Raw genomic sequence first — 16,901 nt, 5'->3', positions numbered from 1 at the left:
TGATGGGTGCCAAGCTGCTGCCCGTCCACACAGAGACATATGAGTTAATGTGCTGAGAGTTGAAGGTCAAATTGAAGGTCAACCATTATATGATCATAATCCAGTCTGAAATATGAGATTCTGGCTTGTTCTGGTGAAATCTGCCTGCTTTAGACACATAAGGCCCGGTTGATCTGTTCAGAATAATGGAAAACATGAGTGAAGGGGTGTCGTCATATGTGACATATGTGTCGTCAGGGGCTGCCATGAAGCTGTTATCACAACTGATGTGTTGAGAGTAATGGAAACATATGAGTTAGTGCGCGCTATCGTTTGTTTTCTCTCGTCAGCAGTTGGCATGAACCTGTTAATCTGTTCTGAATAATGGAAATTTATGAGTGAGTGCGCGCTATTGCGCGCATTTGTCTCATGATCAGCTGGCATGAAGCTGTTTAACCATGTTGGCTGCCCTGCTGCTGCCCTGCTCCTACCCTTCTGCTGCCCTGTTCCGGCCCTTCTGCTGCCCTCCTGCTGCTGCCCTCTTGCTGCTTCCCTCTTCCTGCTGCCCTTCTGCTGCCTTGCCTGCTGCCTTGCTGCTGCCCTCTTGCTGCTGCCCTCTTGCTGCTGCCCTCTTGCTGCTGCCCTCTTGCTGCTGCCCTCTTGCTGCTGCCCTCTTGCTGCTGCCCTCTTGCTGCTGCCCTCTTGCTGCTGCCCTCTTGCTGCTGCCCTCCTGCTGCTGCCCTCTTGCTGCTGCCCTCTTGCTGCTGCCCTCTTGCTGCGGCCCTTCTGCTGCCCTGCTGTTGCCCTGCTGCTGCCCTGCTGCTGCCCTGCTGCTGCCCTTCTGCTGCCCTGCTGCTGCCCTTCTGCTGCCCTTCTGCTGCCCTTCTGCTGCCCTTCTGCTGCCCTGCTGCTGCCCTTCTGCTGCCCTGCTGCTGCCCTGCTGCTGCCCTGCTGCTGCCCTGCTGCTGCCCTTCTGCTGCCCTTCTGCTGCTATGTTTACTCTGCCCTCATCCGCCATCTTGGCTCTGGCTTCATCAGCTGTGATAGAACAGGGCAGCCATCTTGGGGGTGGTGAGCATTAGTTGCTATGGGCAACAGCTGTGACTGCCAACTGCCAAATCTGCACCTCACTTTGTCCCCTTAAAATCATGGGGTTTTCATATTGAGGCACAAGTCTGGAACAAACGCTCGCTGTTCGAAAAGTAGAAGTCGTATCCGAATAATTCTTTCACCGTGAGCGCCAGAAGGGACGGGGGAAGCCAGCGGTGTAATTTTTATTCTTCTACCCCCCGTGGCTCCTTTATTATGGCAGTTTTAAAATGAGTTTTCTGACTGATTTCAGGGCTCGGCCGTTTTATAATGGGATGGAATGGTCCCTCTCTGCGCTCAGAGGTGATTTGTGAGAAATCTGTGAGGCCAAGCTCAATGACAGTCACATTGAGTGAAAGACAACTAAAATACCTACGTTTTGATGTATAATTTATCCAGATCAGGCAGATATTTTGGATGTGAGAGGAATTTGTTCGAGAAATTTCTTTTTAAAGATTTTTAGAGTGAGAGTTACAGTGTGAGCGGCATGAGACGACCTCCTCTGGACACCTAAAACGTAAACTGCCGTTGTGTCAAAGCTGTATAAGCTATTAACAAGCCCTTTACCACAGTTAAAGCTGAGTCTTTCCTGTCACACACAAACTTTGAATGATGTGTGTGTGACGCTGTATGGCTGAGTTACGAGGCCTCCAATTATGAGTTCGCGCATTTGTCTCATCAGGGGCTGGCATGAACCTGTTAATCTGTTCTGTTCTGTTCTCTTCGAGCCCCAAACTGCCTCTTTTAGGCCTTCTCCATTCATTTTCCCATTGACAATTTGCCCGCTTTTTCCCATTTATCCGCTATTCCTTTCGAGTAATGAGAGAGAAAAGTAATAGCACACTTCTGCCCATCGGCGCGCACGCAGCGATGTGTTTTTTATTTTAGTCGGACCTTCGCTGCGGGAGGAGTAGCGCGCCGAAAAACGTGACGGAAGCGGGAGAATAGTAAGTATGAGCAATAGTAATATGTGTGCCCTGCCTATGGCATTGGCACCCATAATAACCCTGGCAGAGCTCTGAGGTCAACAATTCAACTTTTGTTGGAAGTGTTCAGGTCCAAATACAAGCCCTGGGGTGACCGAGCCTTTTCCGTTGCTGCCCCCAGGCTCTGGAATAAGCCCCCCCCCAGATGCGTCTTACTTCTGACCTGGGCCTCTTTAAATCTAAGCTAAAAACATACTTATTTCAGATGGCTTTTAATACCCAGTAGTATGGTGACACTTTTATATTATCTTATTTAATTTTGCTGTATTTTATTGCATTTACTGTTATTTTATTGTTTTGTACTTATTCTTTTCTTTATTTATTATCTGCTGTTGTAGAGGGCTGTATAACTATGAGGATATTATCTTAAAATCATTATTTTTAATCATCATTATCATAATAATTTTGCATCTGTTTTTAAACTTCTTTGGAGCTCAGAATTTGAGCTGAATGCAGTGTTCCTGTTATCGGGTTGGTTTAAAGTCGGCTTCCTCGTATCCTGAATGATCTGCTGATTCCATCGAACTCGGCACTGAGAAGCTGCAGAGTTCAGACAGTTTTAAAGCTGCTACAACTTTTACCTGTTAGTTAAAAGAGCGATAACAGGAGCCTCCTCGACACAATGTAGAGACTTTCTGAACAGAGGTGAGGATTAAAAGGGTGCAAAGCTGCCGGGAACGTATCTCTGCTCCAGCTAAGCCTTTATCATAATCCCAGGGGCAAAAGATGAGGTGCACCTTTGATTTAAACATCATTTCAGGCCTTAAACGCTGCAGTCTGCCGAACCCGCTGCGACTCTGTGTCAAACGAAAGGAAGAAATGAAAACACAATGTGTACGTTAGCTGCGAGGAGAGAACAGAGGAGCCTCACCACAGGTGATAAACCGCCGCTGTTCTCTCATTCGGGTGCTGAATAAATCTGAATAAAACTGAACCTTTTCCACAGAAAAGTTACAGCTGGAACAAAAACAAAAAGAAACACAAACTGCAGCTGAAGGCTGAAGAAAGAGCAAAGAAACTGCTCAGTTATCGCTGCAACAAACACTTCTGCATGGAGTTAAACTGTAACTTCGCTTCCTGCCACAGGATGAAGGCCAGCAGCTGCTGAAGGTGGATTCCTCCAAAAAATATTAAAAACGGCAGAAATGATCCAAACACACACTTTCAAAAGTTAAATGCTTTAATCTCTCTTCATATGGTGGATACAAGAGTTCTGACCCAGAGTTCTGATCCTTGCTGAGTTCAGCTGCTGATTCTTGTTTTTAACAGTTTGAATGTGAGCTGCATCACAACTAAATGTTTCACAACCTTCATAGAGTTTATCGTTCTGAACTGTGCAGATAAAGATATAAAACCTACTGATCATTAACTTCCACAGCTGCTGGCAGGTTTATCTCTGAACTCTGGAACGAACACACCTTTGTTCAGGGAAGGTTTAAGCTCCACCTGACTCAGCTGAGACGAAGCAGGAAACAGTCAGAGATTCTTCTTCACTACAGAGAGACACACAGACGATCAGATTCAGCTTCAGACCAAACTCACAGCTTCCTCTGAGTGAGTCCAGCTGCAGGAGAGAGAAGTGGAAACTTCAAGCTGCTCACACTCCACACACTGAAGGTGAGTTTGACCAAAAACACCACAAACACTCAGTTTGAGGAAGTCAGTAGAGCTGGGAGGGGAGCCATGGCTGACTGTGTTCTGTCTGCTGTTTTCAGCTTCACTCAGAGACTAAATGGCTTCCAGATCAGAGGAAGATTTCTGCTGTTCGGTCTGTAATGACATCTACAGAGATCCAGTTGTTCTGTCCTGTAGCCACAGCTTCTGTGGAGACTGTCTGAGGAGCTGGTGGAGAGAGAAACCAACACAAGAGTGTCCAGTTTGTAAGAGAAGATCTTCAAGGGAAGAACCGCCATTAAACCTGGTGTTGAGGAATCTGTGTGAGTCCTTCATACAGGACAGAGATCAGAGAGCTTCAGAGGCTCTCTGCAGTCTGCACTCTGAGAAACTCAAACTCTTCTGTCTGGACCATCAGCAGCCAGTTTGTCTCATCTGCAGAGATTCAGAGAAACACACCAACCACAGAATCAGACCCATCGATGAAGCTGCACGACAACACAAGAAGGAGCTCCAGAAATCTCTGGAACCCTTAAAGGAGAAACTGGAGCTCCAGAAGAAAGTTACAGAGAAGTTTGATCAAACAGCAGAACACATTAAGGTCCAGGCCCGACACACAGAGACGCAGATTAAGGAGCAGTTTAAGAAGCTTCGCCGGTTTTTAGCAGAGGAAGAGGAGGCCAGGCTGGCTGCACTGAGGGAGGAAGAGGAGCAGAAGAGTGGGATGATGAAGGAGAAGATGGAGGCTCTGAGCAGAGAGATGGCAGCTCTTTCAGACACAGTCAGAGCCACAGAGGAGGAGCTGAGAGCTGAAGACGTCTCATTCCTGAACCACTACAAGGCTGCAGCGGAAAGAGTCCAGCGCTGCCCCCTGCTGGATGATCCACAGCTGCACTCAGGAGCTCTGATAGACCAGGCCAAACATCTGGGCAACCTGGCCTTCAACATCTGGAACAAGATGAAGGACATGGTCTGCTACACTCCTCTCATTCTGGACCCAAACACTGCTGGTTCAAGGCTCATCCTGTCTGAGGATCTGACCACTGTGAGACGAGGAAAGAAACAGAACCTTCCTGATAATCCAGAGAGGTTTGATTTTCACTGCTCTGTCCTGAGTTCTGAGGGCTTTAACTCAGGGACTCACAGCTGGGATGTTGAGGTTGGAGACAGTAAATACTGGGTACTTGGTCTGTTAGCAGAGTCTGTCAAGAGGAAGGGAATCATAAAGTCTGGATTGTGGATAATTTGGCTCAATGAAGGTAAATACAAAGCTTTGTCACCAGCTGAACCAACTCTTCTGTCAGTACCAGAGAAGCTCCGGAGGATCAGAGTGAATCTGGACTGGAACAAAGGAAAGCTGAAGTTCTCTGATCTTGATACAAACACACACATACACACCTTCACACACACTTTCACTGAGAAGATGTTTCCAATTATAGCCACTCATAATAAAGTGAAGATGTTACCGCTGAAGGTCTCAGTGACAGTGGAACAGATCTGATGTGTTCAGCATGAAGAACACAGTTCACATGAGACTTTATTGATCTGTTTGAAACTCAATGTTTTCATCTTCAAACAGGAACATTTTAGATGTATTGATCTGATCTGTCAGCAGAGCTGCTGTTTGACTTTAAACTCTGTGTTCAGTTCAGTTTGATCAGTTTCATATAATCTGAATTGATGAAACATCAATAATCTGTATTTTCCAGGTAAATTGACATGTTTTTCTGCCTTTATAATGAGGGATGCTCTGATCGCTCAGCTGGTCATCATCAGATCAGACTGATCAGAGAAATGGGATTATTCTAAATTAGATAGAATTAGACTCGTAGCTGAAGTACTTTTATGTGGTTCTCAGACACTTTTCTTTGAGTTCAGCCTCCACCTTCATTTCTTTCCACATCTCCTTTGCAGCTGTCTGTGCATCAGAAATCCAGCTGTTCTGTAGAAGATGAGGGAATGGCTGGTTTTCTTTAGCAAGCTGACAGCCACCTCCAGCTTAGGGCTGAGCGATTTTTATCAATATCGCGATATATATCGATAGTTTGTCTCCCGATAAAGTATCGATTTATTTATTTTTTAAGCAAACTTTATTGAAACGTTATAATTAGTGAAAGCACAGAACATTAACCTAATACAAAACAATGCCAGGGAGGTATCGCTACAGCCCTTCTCAAAAATGAAAAGAGATGGTTTGGGAGAATTTTTTTAGAGAATTTGGATTTGTGAATATGGTATTTAGCAAGTAAAATAAGCAGGTTGATGATGTAATATTCACAATATAAACATGAGTCAGCGTACGCTGAAGACACATTTGTGACATGTTTATTTGTTTCCGTTTGTCTATCCCTTTAAAACCTTTCAGAAAATTATATGTATTAATATAATATAATATGTATTGCCTTCCGGTTCAAAGGACGGACCACTGGTCCAATCACTGTGACGATTCATGTCAAATCACACTGTCCCATTACAACCTTTCAGAAAATGATTAATATTAAATAGTATCGTATCGTATAGGATCGAATCGTATAGGATCGAATCGTATAAAATCGTATCGAATTGTTGGCTGAATGGTGAATCGTATAATATCGTGAGATTAGTGTATCGCTACAGCCCTATTCCAGCTGCATGGGGGGTGATTGCATCAGTTCCCTCACATGCTGGATCTTGCTCAGAATGTCATACATGGCTGTACTAATGTGACTGGATCCAATCTCCTCAGTCTAAGACTGAGCTGCAACTCTCACCAAAGGGTCTACAGCTGACCTCCAGGAGAGCCTCTCTGAACTGCCTCAGTGCTTTTTATCCTGCTTTCCCATCTGGTCTCCGCCCATGATTTCAGGGCGGTTTCAACACATTTGAGAAGGACATCCCACCAATGGGTGGAGGCTGAGAAGAGTTTGAATAACTTTGTTTAATTTCCAAAGTAGCCAAAGGCTTCTGGTGAGCTTTTTGGAGCATCAGCAATCTCCAGATTTAAAGTGTGGGCACCGCTGCTAAAGGTGCTTCTACAAGCTGTTGGATCATGGGGTTCACTTAGTTTTTCACACACTGCTCCTGTGATTTGTCTCAGTTTCTGTTCAATAAATAATGACTCAGTGTAATATGTCATGTGTTGTTGTTCATCTGAGGCTGGATTTACTGAGTTTAACACCTGCTGAGGAACAGATGGTTTATTATTACTACTGAAAGAGAGCAGAGTGCATATAATCTGGATCTAGAATAGGGATGTAACGATATGGAAATCTTGATATCTCGATTATCGTGACCAAATTAGCACGATTAACGATATTATCGCGATATTCTAAATTGTCCAAAACACATACATTGAAATAATTTCACAAAATCTTGGGATTTTCTTGTCAAACTAAAACATTAGAAGCCAAAATCTTATCAAAATTAAACTTTCACATTAAACGGGCAAGCAGCTGGCACAGAAAGAGAGTTTATGATATAAGTCACTGTCAATATCAACTCACGTCTTTAACTTGCTGTTATAAATATCACCATATGTTCTTCCTAACGTTAATGAACATTTTATGCCGCCTTACATTGTGTCGGCTCCGCTCAGTGGAGCGCACAAAACCGACAGCTGCCTTCGGTTCCATTTCATTTGGAGACACTTAGCAACACAGCTGCTAACACGGCTAGCAGCTGCTAACACGGCTAGCAGCTGCTCAGCTAGTAGCTGCTAAGTGTCTCAAAACGAAAACGGAAAATGTTGTTGCATTTTAGGAGGATAGATAAAAACTTTGGTATCATTGACAAGTTATCAACAAGTTACACAATCTTCCTAAAGCCGATGTCCCTCACATGATGTACTTGATCCAAAGCACGTGAACGGAGCTGAGAGGTAAGAATTTCGCTCCACCGCTCAAAGTCGCACCAAAATGCTTCGCTCAGTTCTGCTTCCTGCTCACCAAAAAAATATGTTCCCACTCTGGTTAAGATTAGGCTTAAAAGTTTCCTTTTTGATAAAGCTTATAGTTAGGGATGGCTCAGGTGAGCCTGAAACATCCCATAGTTAAGCTGCTATAGGCTTAGACTGCTGACTCAAATGATTTTATGTCCATGTGACATTATTGTGGTTATTAACTTGTGTTTCCCTGTCTTCTCAAACCCCAGCTGGTCGAGGCGGATGGCCACCCTTCCTGGTTCTGGTTCTGCCAGAGGTTTCTTCCTGGTTCTGGTTCTTCCAGAGGTTTCTTCCTGGTTCTGGTTCTGTCAGAGGTTTCTTCCTGAGTTTGGTTCTGCCAGAGGTTTCTTCCTGGTTCTGGTTCTGCCAGAGGTTTCTTCCTGGTTCTGGTTCTGTCAGAGGTTTCTTCCTGAGTTTGGTTCTGCCAGAGGTTTCTTCCTGAGTTTGGTTCTGCCAGAGGTTTCTTCCTGAGTTTGGTTCTGCCAGAGGTTTCTTCCTGGTTCTGGTTCTGCCAGAGGTTTCTTCCTGGTTCTGGTTCTGTCAGAGGTTTCTTCCTGGTTCTGGTTCTGCCAGAGGTTTCTTCCTGGTTCTGGTTCTGTCAGAGGTTTCTTCCTGAGTTTGGTTCTGCCAGAGGTTTCTTCCTGGTTCTGGTTCTGCCAGAGGTTTCTTCCTGGTTCTGGTTCTTCCAGAGGTTTCTTCCTGGGTCTGGTTCTGCCAGAGGTTTCTTCCTGGTTCTGGTTCTGCCAGAGGTTTCTTCCTGGTTCTGGTTCTGCCAGAGGTTTCTTCCTGGTTCTGGTTCTGCCAGAGGTTTCTTCCTGTTAAAGGGAGTCGTTCCTTTCCACAGTCCCTCAGGCTCAGGACGGGAGATTGGACTGAAGACAAGTTCTGGTCCAATCTGTTGGTTTCCTTAGCTCGGATATTATTTTTGAAGTGGCTCCATATGAATTAATTGGATTATGATTACAATGAATTGAATTCCAATTGGCTTGAATTGGACTTTATTACTTAAGTGCCTTGAGATGACAATTGTTGTAATTTGGCGCTTTATAAATAAAATTGAATCGAAATTTAATTGAATTGAATTGGTGAAATCGCTCCATGCTCGCTGAAATTTTAAAGAAGGAGCCATTCATCCCTAACTCGTGGTGTCGGTATCCCTAACCAGGTGAGCGGTATCGGAGATAAAAACCCGCTCCCCGCTCGGTTCACATCCTCTGATTTGAACTGACGTTGGCTTACCTTGCATTGGCTGTAAAGCTGTGGATGATGCTCACGGAGATTTAGATGTAGACGGAGGCCATTAGATTTGTGATGTAATGAGTTAAATTTGACTGGATTCTAATTGGCTTAAAATGGATTGTAACTTGCAAGTGTCTTGAAATGACATTTGTTGTGATTTGACACTTTATAAATAAAACTGAACCGAACTGACATCGAGTGTTGAGACGTCGCAGTGGTTTGTAATGACGAAGAAGGAGCTGCTTTAACTTCTGTAAACTTTTAAAGAAAAAGACCAAGATGCATTTGAAAGATCAGTCAGACACCAGGAGGGAAGTCAGAGAAGCAGCTGAGGTTGATCCTTTGTTTGGGAGGAGACGCAGATTAAATTACAGGGATTATTTATCCCTGCCGACCTTCATGAGGAGCTGGATGAAGTCAACAGGGATCAGGACACTAAAACACATTTTTCTTCCTAAAAGGAGCTTCGCTATACAAACCAAATGTAGTGAAAGTGCTAAATGTTGGCACGTCTGTTGGAAAACTGCAAATATTTTCCCTAAAACTTTGGTAATAGATAGTTTGGTTTTGTTTAGTCTGCATCCTGATGTCCAATGAAGACCTGGCAGAGCAAAGTTTCAGGAGCTAAATACCACAATGCTTTTATACCTCTGGCCTTATCGGGGGATACCCCGATAGCGTAGTGGTATGATTGCCACCTTCCATGTTGGAGACCTGGGTTCAAATCCCCTGCATGAAAGGTATTACCTCCAGTAGGGGTCCCTAGGCAAGACCCCCTTACCCTACATGCCTACCTGTAAGTCACCTTGGATAAAAGCATCTGATAAACAAAAAACAACCAGAAAGATGATGATGTTACACTCCACCACTGACAAAACCAAAGACCCAGCAGCCCATACTTGCTGGGAACTACTGGAGAACATCTTCAACATGTTTTACACACAAAGCATCACACAGCATCTGCATCACTTTGTTCCTCTGAGGCTGCCAGGCAACAAACAAGGCGTTTACCAGCAGGAAGGTGGAATTACACGATGAATTGGATTTATCTCGATCTGTAATGTGGTGAAACAGGGTCCCCAGCCTCAGGGGATTAACCGGAGAGGAAGAGGTGATGGGGGGGCAAAGATATCAGAGATATCAGGTGGTGTATTCATCTTTAATGGTGAGGTGTAGGTGCCATATGATTGATATAAATCATAGTACATTTTAGTTCATTATGGAGAATGTATTTGGATTTCATGGCAGTTTAATGATTTAATTGAATTTAAAGACAAGTTAATTGAAGTCATGATTATTATTATTTATTTATCATTTGTACATAAACTCTCATAATTTCAGTGAAGCAGATGACAGTAAGCACCTGTATCTTTAAGAAGGTGGCGGTTCAAGGCATCGTGGTTAGGCACTGGGCTGTGGATCATGGGAGAGTGACAGGAGCACACGCTTTTTCTGACCGTGTTGATACTTTAGTTGATATCGTGCTAGATATTTCGTTATTTTCTAGAAAACGAAGTGTGTATATAATTGGTTACAGTGTCCGTGGAAAACTTGTGCTTTTTATTTTTTGTACTTTGGTGAATAAACCTGTAAAATAAGTCATCGTGGAGGACACACTTCTTTCATGGTTTCGCTTTGGACAACACGCGTCAGCCATAAACTCCGGTGGAAACCGATAGGTTTGTTGGAAAACCTACAGTGAGGAATTAAATCTTCTCTTCAGCACTGAATCAACTGACACGATATTACAGACTGTGAGGATGTGTGATGGCATTAATGCTTTTATACCTCTGGCCTCAGGTTGGTTTTATTCAGGAAGAAGTTTTTCTGTGAGTCAGACACAAACAAACAGGCCTCGCAGGTTACTGCTTTGACTCCTTATTCATTTAATCCATTTAGCATAAAAAAACAGTTTAAAAAGTCGCTTTTTCGTTGCTTTTGTCTCATTCTGCTGCGCTCAGCTCCGCAGGCGTTAATGTTTTTCCGGGATTCGGTCGCAGTAATTTGCAGACCTATCATCAGTGGCTGTCATTTTCCAAATGAGGCTGGTAATCCCGCAACACTGATATGAACAATTTTAATCCCCCGTATGAATTCCACAGTGAGGGAGATTACAATGTGGTAACGCTTTGACGGGGGAAAATCCAATATTTCCCCGTTTAACTGCCGGCTTATGTGTTATTATTTGACTTTACTTTTGTGAGGCCATCGTGGCGTTGTTTTAAATCTGTGATGCAGACGCTGGTAATTAAATGTCAGAGAGTAACAAAAGCTGTGGAGGTTTTATTTCCTCTGAGGGAGAAGCTTGGAGCTGTTTCCATTAACCCGGAAACGGGTTTTTCCCTGAGTTTTGTCTCAGGCTCTGACAGTAAATGAATGAATGGACTTTATTGATATCATACAACATAATATCTGAATGGGTTCTCTTGTGGTAAATAAAAAGTAATAAATAATAATAAATTAAAGGTAATAAAAGTAAATAACAGCTGCATAGAAAAAATACACATTCTAATAATCAATAAAATAGTAAGAAAAAAAAGCTCAAAGCAGCAAATAAAGTGACATGTAAGCTCAAGTTTTCCGAGTCTTTAGTTTAATGTCTTTTAGTGTTCAGGCTGTGATGGAGGCCTCAGCTCAGGGATAAAACCTTTAGCTTCAGTTCTGAACCGATTGGCAGCCGGCAGCGGTTCAAACAGGGAGTGTCGGGGGTGTTTGCTGTCTTTGAACATGCTGACTGACCTCCTCTCCATCCTGGTGGTGCCAACAGAGCCCAGATGTAGAAGCTCCATCGCAACAATGCAGCTGGTATACCACACCGTTATTATCGGGGTCCGTTTCAGGTTCCTGAGGACAAAGAGCCTCTGTTGAGCTTTACTGACCTGCTGGGAGGTGCTAAAGGACCATGCTAGCTCATCAGAGATGATGACTCCAAGGAACTCAAAGGTCGTCCACAGCTTCCTGCTGGATGTGGACTGGAAGATATTTTCTGACCTCAGTCCTCATAAAGCGATCATCTCTATTGTTTTTTAGGTGTTCTTGACCAGGTCGTTGTCTTGGCAACATTCAGTCAGATGGTGCACTTCTAGCAGCTTCAGCCTCATGATGGAGTTATAGGTGAGCAGTGTGAAGAGCATGGGGCTCAACACACAGCCCTGTGGGGTTCCATCCGAGTACACAGAGAGGAACCAAGTCCCAGGGTATTCAGCTTGCAGATGTGGGGGTAAATAAATATCATATCCACACCATATACTGTGTGTCAGACCGAGGTCGCGGTGTTCTCTGAAGAAAACAGACGATGTTTGTGCAAGACTGAAGGAACTGAGCCACAAAGAGGATCAGTTCCAACTCTCAGAGCCTGAACTTCAGAGCAGGGAAATGGAAGTATCTCAGAAATAATTCGTCATGGTTTATTTATTGATTTATTTCTTCCTTTAGCAGCAGCTAACGCTAACAGCTAACGCTAACAGCTAACGCTAAAAGCTAACGCTAGCAGCTTAGCTAATGAAGATGACGTACACCAATATCTAAGGAGTTACTGCTGTTCCTTTCTGAAAGATGAACATTATTGTTCCCACATTACTTTGTTAGCTGAAGCTAACGCTAACAGCTTAGCTAATGAAGATGACGTACACCAATATCTAAGGAGTTACTGCTGTTCCTTTCTGAAAGATGAACATTATTGTTCCCACATTACTTTGTTAGCTGAAGCTAACGCTAACAGCTTAGCTAATGAAGATGACGTACACCAACTTCTAAGGAGTTACTGCTGTTCCTTTCTGAAAGATGAACATTATTGTTCCCACATTACTTTGTTAGCTGAAGCTTTCTAGCTGAACGGTTCCGTTCTGTAACTCAGACAACCTGCAGCTGTGTTTAAGGTGTGTTTCCAACACAACACCGGTCCTCTCCTCACTCTCGGTGTGCTAACGTTACATTATCGGCATGTTTCTGACCTCATCAAAAAGGGCGGAGTTGAGCGGTTGCTAAGATTTCACCTCGAAAACTGAGGCAGAGGTACAGGTATTCTGACCAAAGCCTGTCTTATACATCTCTGTTGAATGCTGATTTGATTTCATGTCTTTGCATCTGGATTCAATTGCTTTTCTCTATGCCAGGGATGTCAAACTCCGGTCCTGGAGGGCCGCTGTCCTGCAGGTTTTCGATGTTTCACTGCTTCAACGCACCTGAATCAGATCAATGCATCATTAGCAGACTTGTGCAGAACTTAACAATCTTTCAAAGAGATCCATTTAATCTGAATCAGGTGTGTTGAAGCAGGGAAACATCTAAAACCTGCAGGACAGCGGCCCTCCAGGACCGGAGTTTGACATATGTGCTCTATGCTGTCCAAAAGAAGAAGTGTCATGGATGTAAACTTTATTCTATGCCTCTAAACACTTTTATGAATAAATGTCCATTTCAACTTAGTAAATAAGACATAAATTGAGTAAATGAGATATTATTTAACATGCCCCAAGAATGAATCTAGTGTTAATATCTCAGGCTTTGGTTTCAGTCATAATGAATTAAACTGATGTTCAAAATCATGACAGCAGCCTGAGAGGCAAAGCGCAGGGCTTGTTTTCCACAGACAACAGGACTGTGGAGGCTGGACAGACAGATGTCCCCAAAGAGCTTTTATAAATCCATCCAAAGGGGAGGAACTGGCAGCCGGGTCGAGTTGTTTACAGCTGATTTATTTAAGGCCTTGAGAGGGTCTCAGACTCATCCTGCAGCTTGATGAATGAGTGACGTGCCGACCAACATGCTGCAGTGCAAATCTCCACAGACATCCCGATGAAGGGCTCCACAGATGCCTCCTCCTCCGCATCGCTCCGGCTCATCTGTCAGGATTCACGAAGGAAACCCTCGGCCGTGATGGAGGAGCTGTGCAGGCTGTCACTTTGAAACCACCTCAGTGGAAAAGGACGAACACACAGTGTTTCTGTCCATCTGTGTCACCCACTGCCACCAGATGCTGACTTTTTCCCCGGCATAAAGAGTCGTTCTGGCACCAAACAGGGAACTCAGAGGCTGAACTCACTCTGTTTTCATCTGTTGAAGCTTCTGTTAATAACTGAACAACCAGGTCATCTGTAAAGTTTCCCCAATGTTTCATTACCTGCCCAAAGGCTCACACTGGCCCACGTGTGAACTCTACATTACCGCTGCAGCCGCTGATGTTCCAGAACAATCCGCTCAGGTGTTATTTCCTGCTTTCTGCTGACGCTCTGATCATTAAAGCGCCGCAGACCTGGATCACCGCTATGAGACGGCTCAGGTTCAGCTGCAGACTGAGAGGAGGTCAGCCAGGCTTTCATTACTTCCAGACTCCGTTATTACAGACTCATCACAGAGCAGTTCCTTCAGGTACAAACAGCTGCAGCCAGATGTTTAACAGCGTCTAAGAGAAGGGACCAGATTACAGGTCCGAGAGCAAATATTTTCACCTGAATTTCCTCTGAAATACCTCATTTTTATTACTGTTTGTACACAAAAGAGCCTGAGGTCATGTGATCAGGGCCTGATGTCATGTGATCAGAGCCAGGTCATGTGATCAGGGCCTGAGGTCATGTGATCAGAGCCTGAGGTCATGTGATCAGGGCCTGATGTCATGTGATCAGAGCCTGAGGTCATTTGATCAGAGCCTGAGGTCATGTGATCAGAGCCTGAGGTCATGTGATCAGAGCCTGAGGTCATGTGATCAGATTTTGAGGTCATGTGATCAGAGCCTGAGGTCATGTGATCAGAGCCTGAGGTCATGTGATCAGCCTGAGGTCATGTGATCGGAGCCCGAGGTCATGTGATCACAGCCTGAGGTCATGTGATCAGAGCTTGAGGTCATGTGATCAGAGCCTGAGGTCATGTGATCAGCCTGAGGTCATGTGATCAGCCTGAGGTCATGTGATCAGAGCCTGAGGTCATGTGATCAGAGCCTGAGGTCATGTGATCAGCCTGAGGTCATGTGATCAGAGCCTGAGGTCATGTGATCAGAGCCTGAGGTCATGTGATCGGAGCCTGAGGTCATGTGATCAGCCTGAGGTCATGTGATCGGAGCCTGAGGTCATGTGATCAGAGCCTGAGGTCATGTGATCGGAGCCTGAGGTCATGTGATCAGCCTGAGGTCATGTGATCAGCCTGAGGTCATGTGATCAGAGCCTGAGGTCATGTGATCAGAGCCTGAGGTCATGTGATCGGAGCCTGAGGTCATGTGATCAGCCTGAGGTCATGTGATCAGCCTGAGGTCATGTGATCAGAGCCTGAGGTCATGTGATCAGAGCCTGAGGTCATGTGGAAGCAGCTCAAAAACTTTAACTTTTGCTTCTGTGTTTTTGCCTTTTCTTTGGAAGCACTTTGTGATATTTTTATCTCGACGGCTACTAAACAAACATAATTAAACTCACTGTGTTTGACTCGTTTCCCCGTGGCTGAACGGTTTGTTACGTCTGAAAGTGTCGGGGTCACTTCTACGTTGCTCTGCAGTAATCACAGTGTGAAATCCTGCTAAATGAGAGGTTTTCTGCCGTTGGACTCCAGAGTCAGACTGAAAGAGTCGTCCCGGTGAGGATTATGGCCACATGAACCCTGGCAGAGATCCATCAGAGCGAGACGCGGCCCGATTGACCCATTTAGTCTGGAAGGAAGGCTACAGCCAGAGAGGAGAGCGAAAACTCGCTTCCAAAATGTCGTCGTCACAGATCAGACGCACCGGCAGTACATCGGCGAAGTGATCCATACATTACCTCTGCTTCCTCTGCTCAGTTCAAACAAAGGTTATTGAGTCTCTGCACATTTTCCTATTACTGGAGTCAAATCTCCTCCAAAGATCCGTTCTACATGTTCCTCGGCTAATTTATATCAGGTCTGACGGTCACGCTTGAACATAAAGCTTCAGTAATGACTCGCCTTTGTAATGTGGAGGGCGACACGCTGTGGAGTACACTCTGAGGAATTATGAGGATGGAGGGAGAGAGGCAATAATGGGAGGCCTAATAGCAACAACTCTGCCACATCTGGAGCACCGGAGGCTGTTGAGGTGAATAATTTAGTGCTGTGAAAGAGCAGAGACGTGGCCTTGAATTCAGAGGAGGAGCTGAGGACACGAGACAGGTGGAGCAAATATTACCCGTTTCCATCAACTTTCCTGAAGGTGCTTTCGTTTTTATTGACGTTTGTCTTATATATCTGATGCAGGGCAACATTTGAGGTTTTTTTGCATGTCTTCACTGCTGAAAGACCACAAAACTTGTGTATTTTGTGATTCTTTCTGGCGGTTTTGAGTCTTTTTGACCATTTTGTGTCTCTGTCTGTTTCTCTGGATGACTTCTTATTCTGAATTCTGAATCGGATTGGACTATAATAAAATAATACAATAGCAATAAACTAAAAAGTGACTCTCAGAGGAAATTAAACAATAATATCTCAACAAAAACACTTATTTTGTGGGTATCACAGTAACAAAATGTAATTGTGCTTTCGTTTTTATTGACGTTTGCCTTATATATCTGATGCAGGGCAACATTTGAGGTTTTTTTGCATGTCTTCACTGCTGAAAGACCACAAAACTTGTGTATTTTGTGATTCTTTCTGGTGGTTTTGAGTCTTTTTGACCATTTTGAGCCCAGGTGACGCTGCTGGTAAGTGCTGCCAACTAGTGTCCATTTCATGCAACAGCATGTTATTGTGTTTCTCTGGATGACTTCTTATTCTGAATTCTGAATTGGACAGACTATAATAAAATAATACAATAGCAATAAACTAAAAAGTGACTCTCAGAGGAAATTAAACAGTAATATCTCAACAAAAACACTTATTTTGTGGGTATCACAGTAACAAAATGTAATTGTGCTTTCGTTTTTATTGACGTTTGTCTTATATATCTGATGCAGGGCAACATTTGAGGTTTTTTTGCATGTCTTCACTGCTGAAAGACCACAAAACTTGTGTATTTTGTGATTCTTTCTGGCGGTTTTGAGTCTTTTTGACCATTTTGTGTCTCTGTCTGTTTCTCTGGATGACTTCTTATTCTGAATTCTGAATTGGATTGGACTATAATGAAATAATACAGTAGCAAT

General features: G+C 44.1%; 2 protein-coding genes across 3 annotated transcripts in view; one reads left to right on the top strand and one right to left on the bottom strand.

Annotated features, from left to right (window-relative positions):
• Positions 1-16,901, bottom strand: part of grm7 (glutamate metabotropic receptor 7) — a 244,652-nt gene that overhangs the window by 51,960 nt on the left and 175,791 nt on the right. The gene's annotated exons all lie outside the window — the stretch shown is intronic.
• LOC140302869 (nuclear factor 7, ovary-like) lies at positions 3,488-5,353 on the top strand. Its single transcript, XM_072381387.1, has 2 exons — positions 3,488-3,671; positions 3,770-5,353. Exon 2 carries the CDS (start codon positions 3,787-3,789, stop codon positions 5,167-5,169), a length of 1,383 nt encoding a protein of 460 aa, XP_072237488.1. The 5' UTR covers positions 3,488-3,671; positions 3,770-3,786; the 3' UTR covers positions 5,170-5,353.

This window comes from Leuresthes tenuis, unplaced genomic scaffold (assembly GCF_036924035.1).
Source record: "Leuresthes tenuis unplaced genomic scaffold, fLeuTen1.0.hap1 SCAF_3, whole genome shotgun sequence".
Lineage (NCBI taxonomy): Eukaryota > Metazoa > Chordata > Actinopteri > Atheriniformes > Atherinopsidae > Leuresthes > Leuresthes tenuis.
Note: the sequence above shows the minus strand (reverse complement) of the source record. Positions and strands in the feature narration are given on the sequence as shown.

Bases quoted from the DNA above. Each gene is read 5' to 3' on its own strand.
- LOC140302869 (XM_072381387.1), top strand. From the start codon at position 3,787: ATGGCTTCCAGATCAGAGGAAGATTTCTGCTGTTCGGTCTGTAATGAC.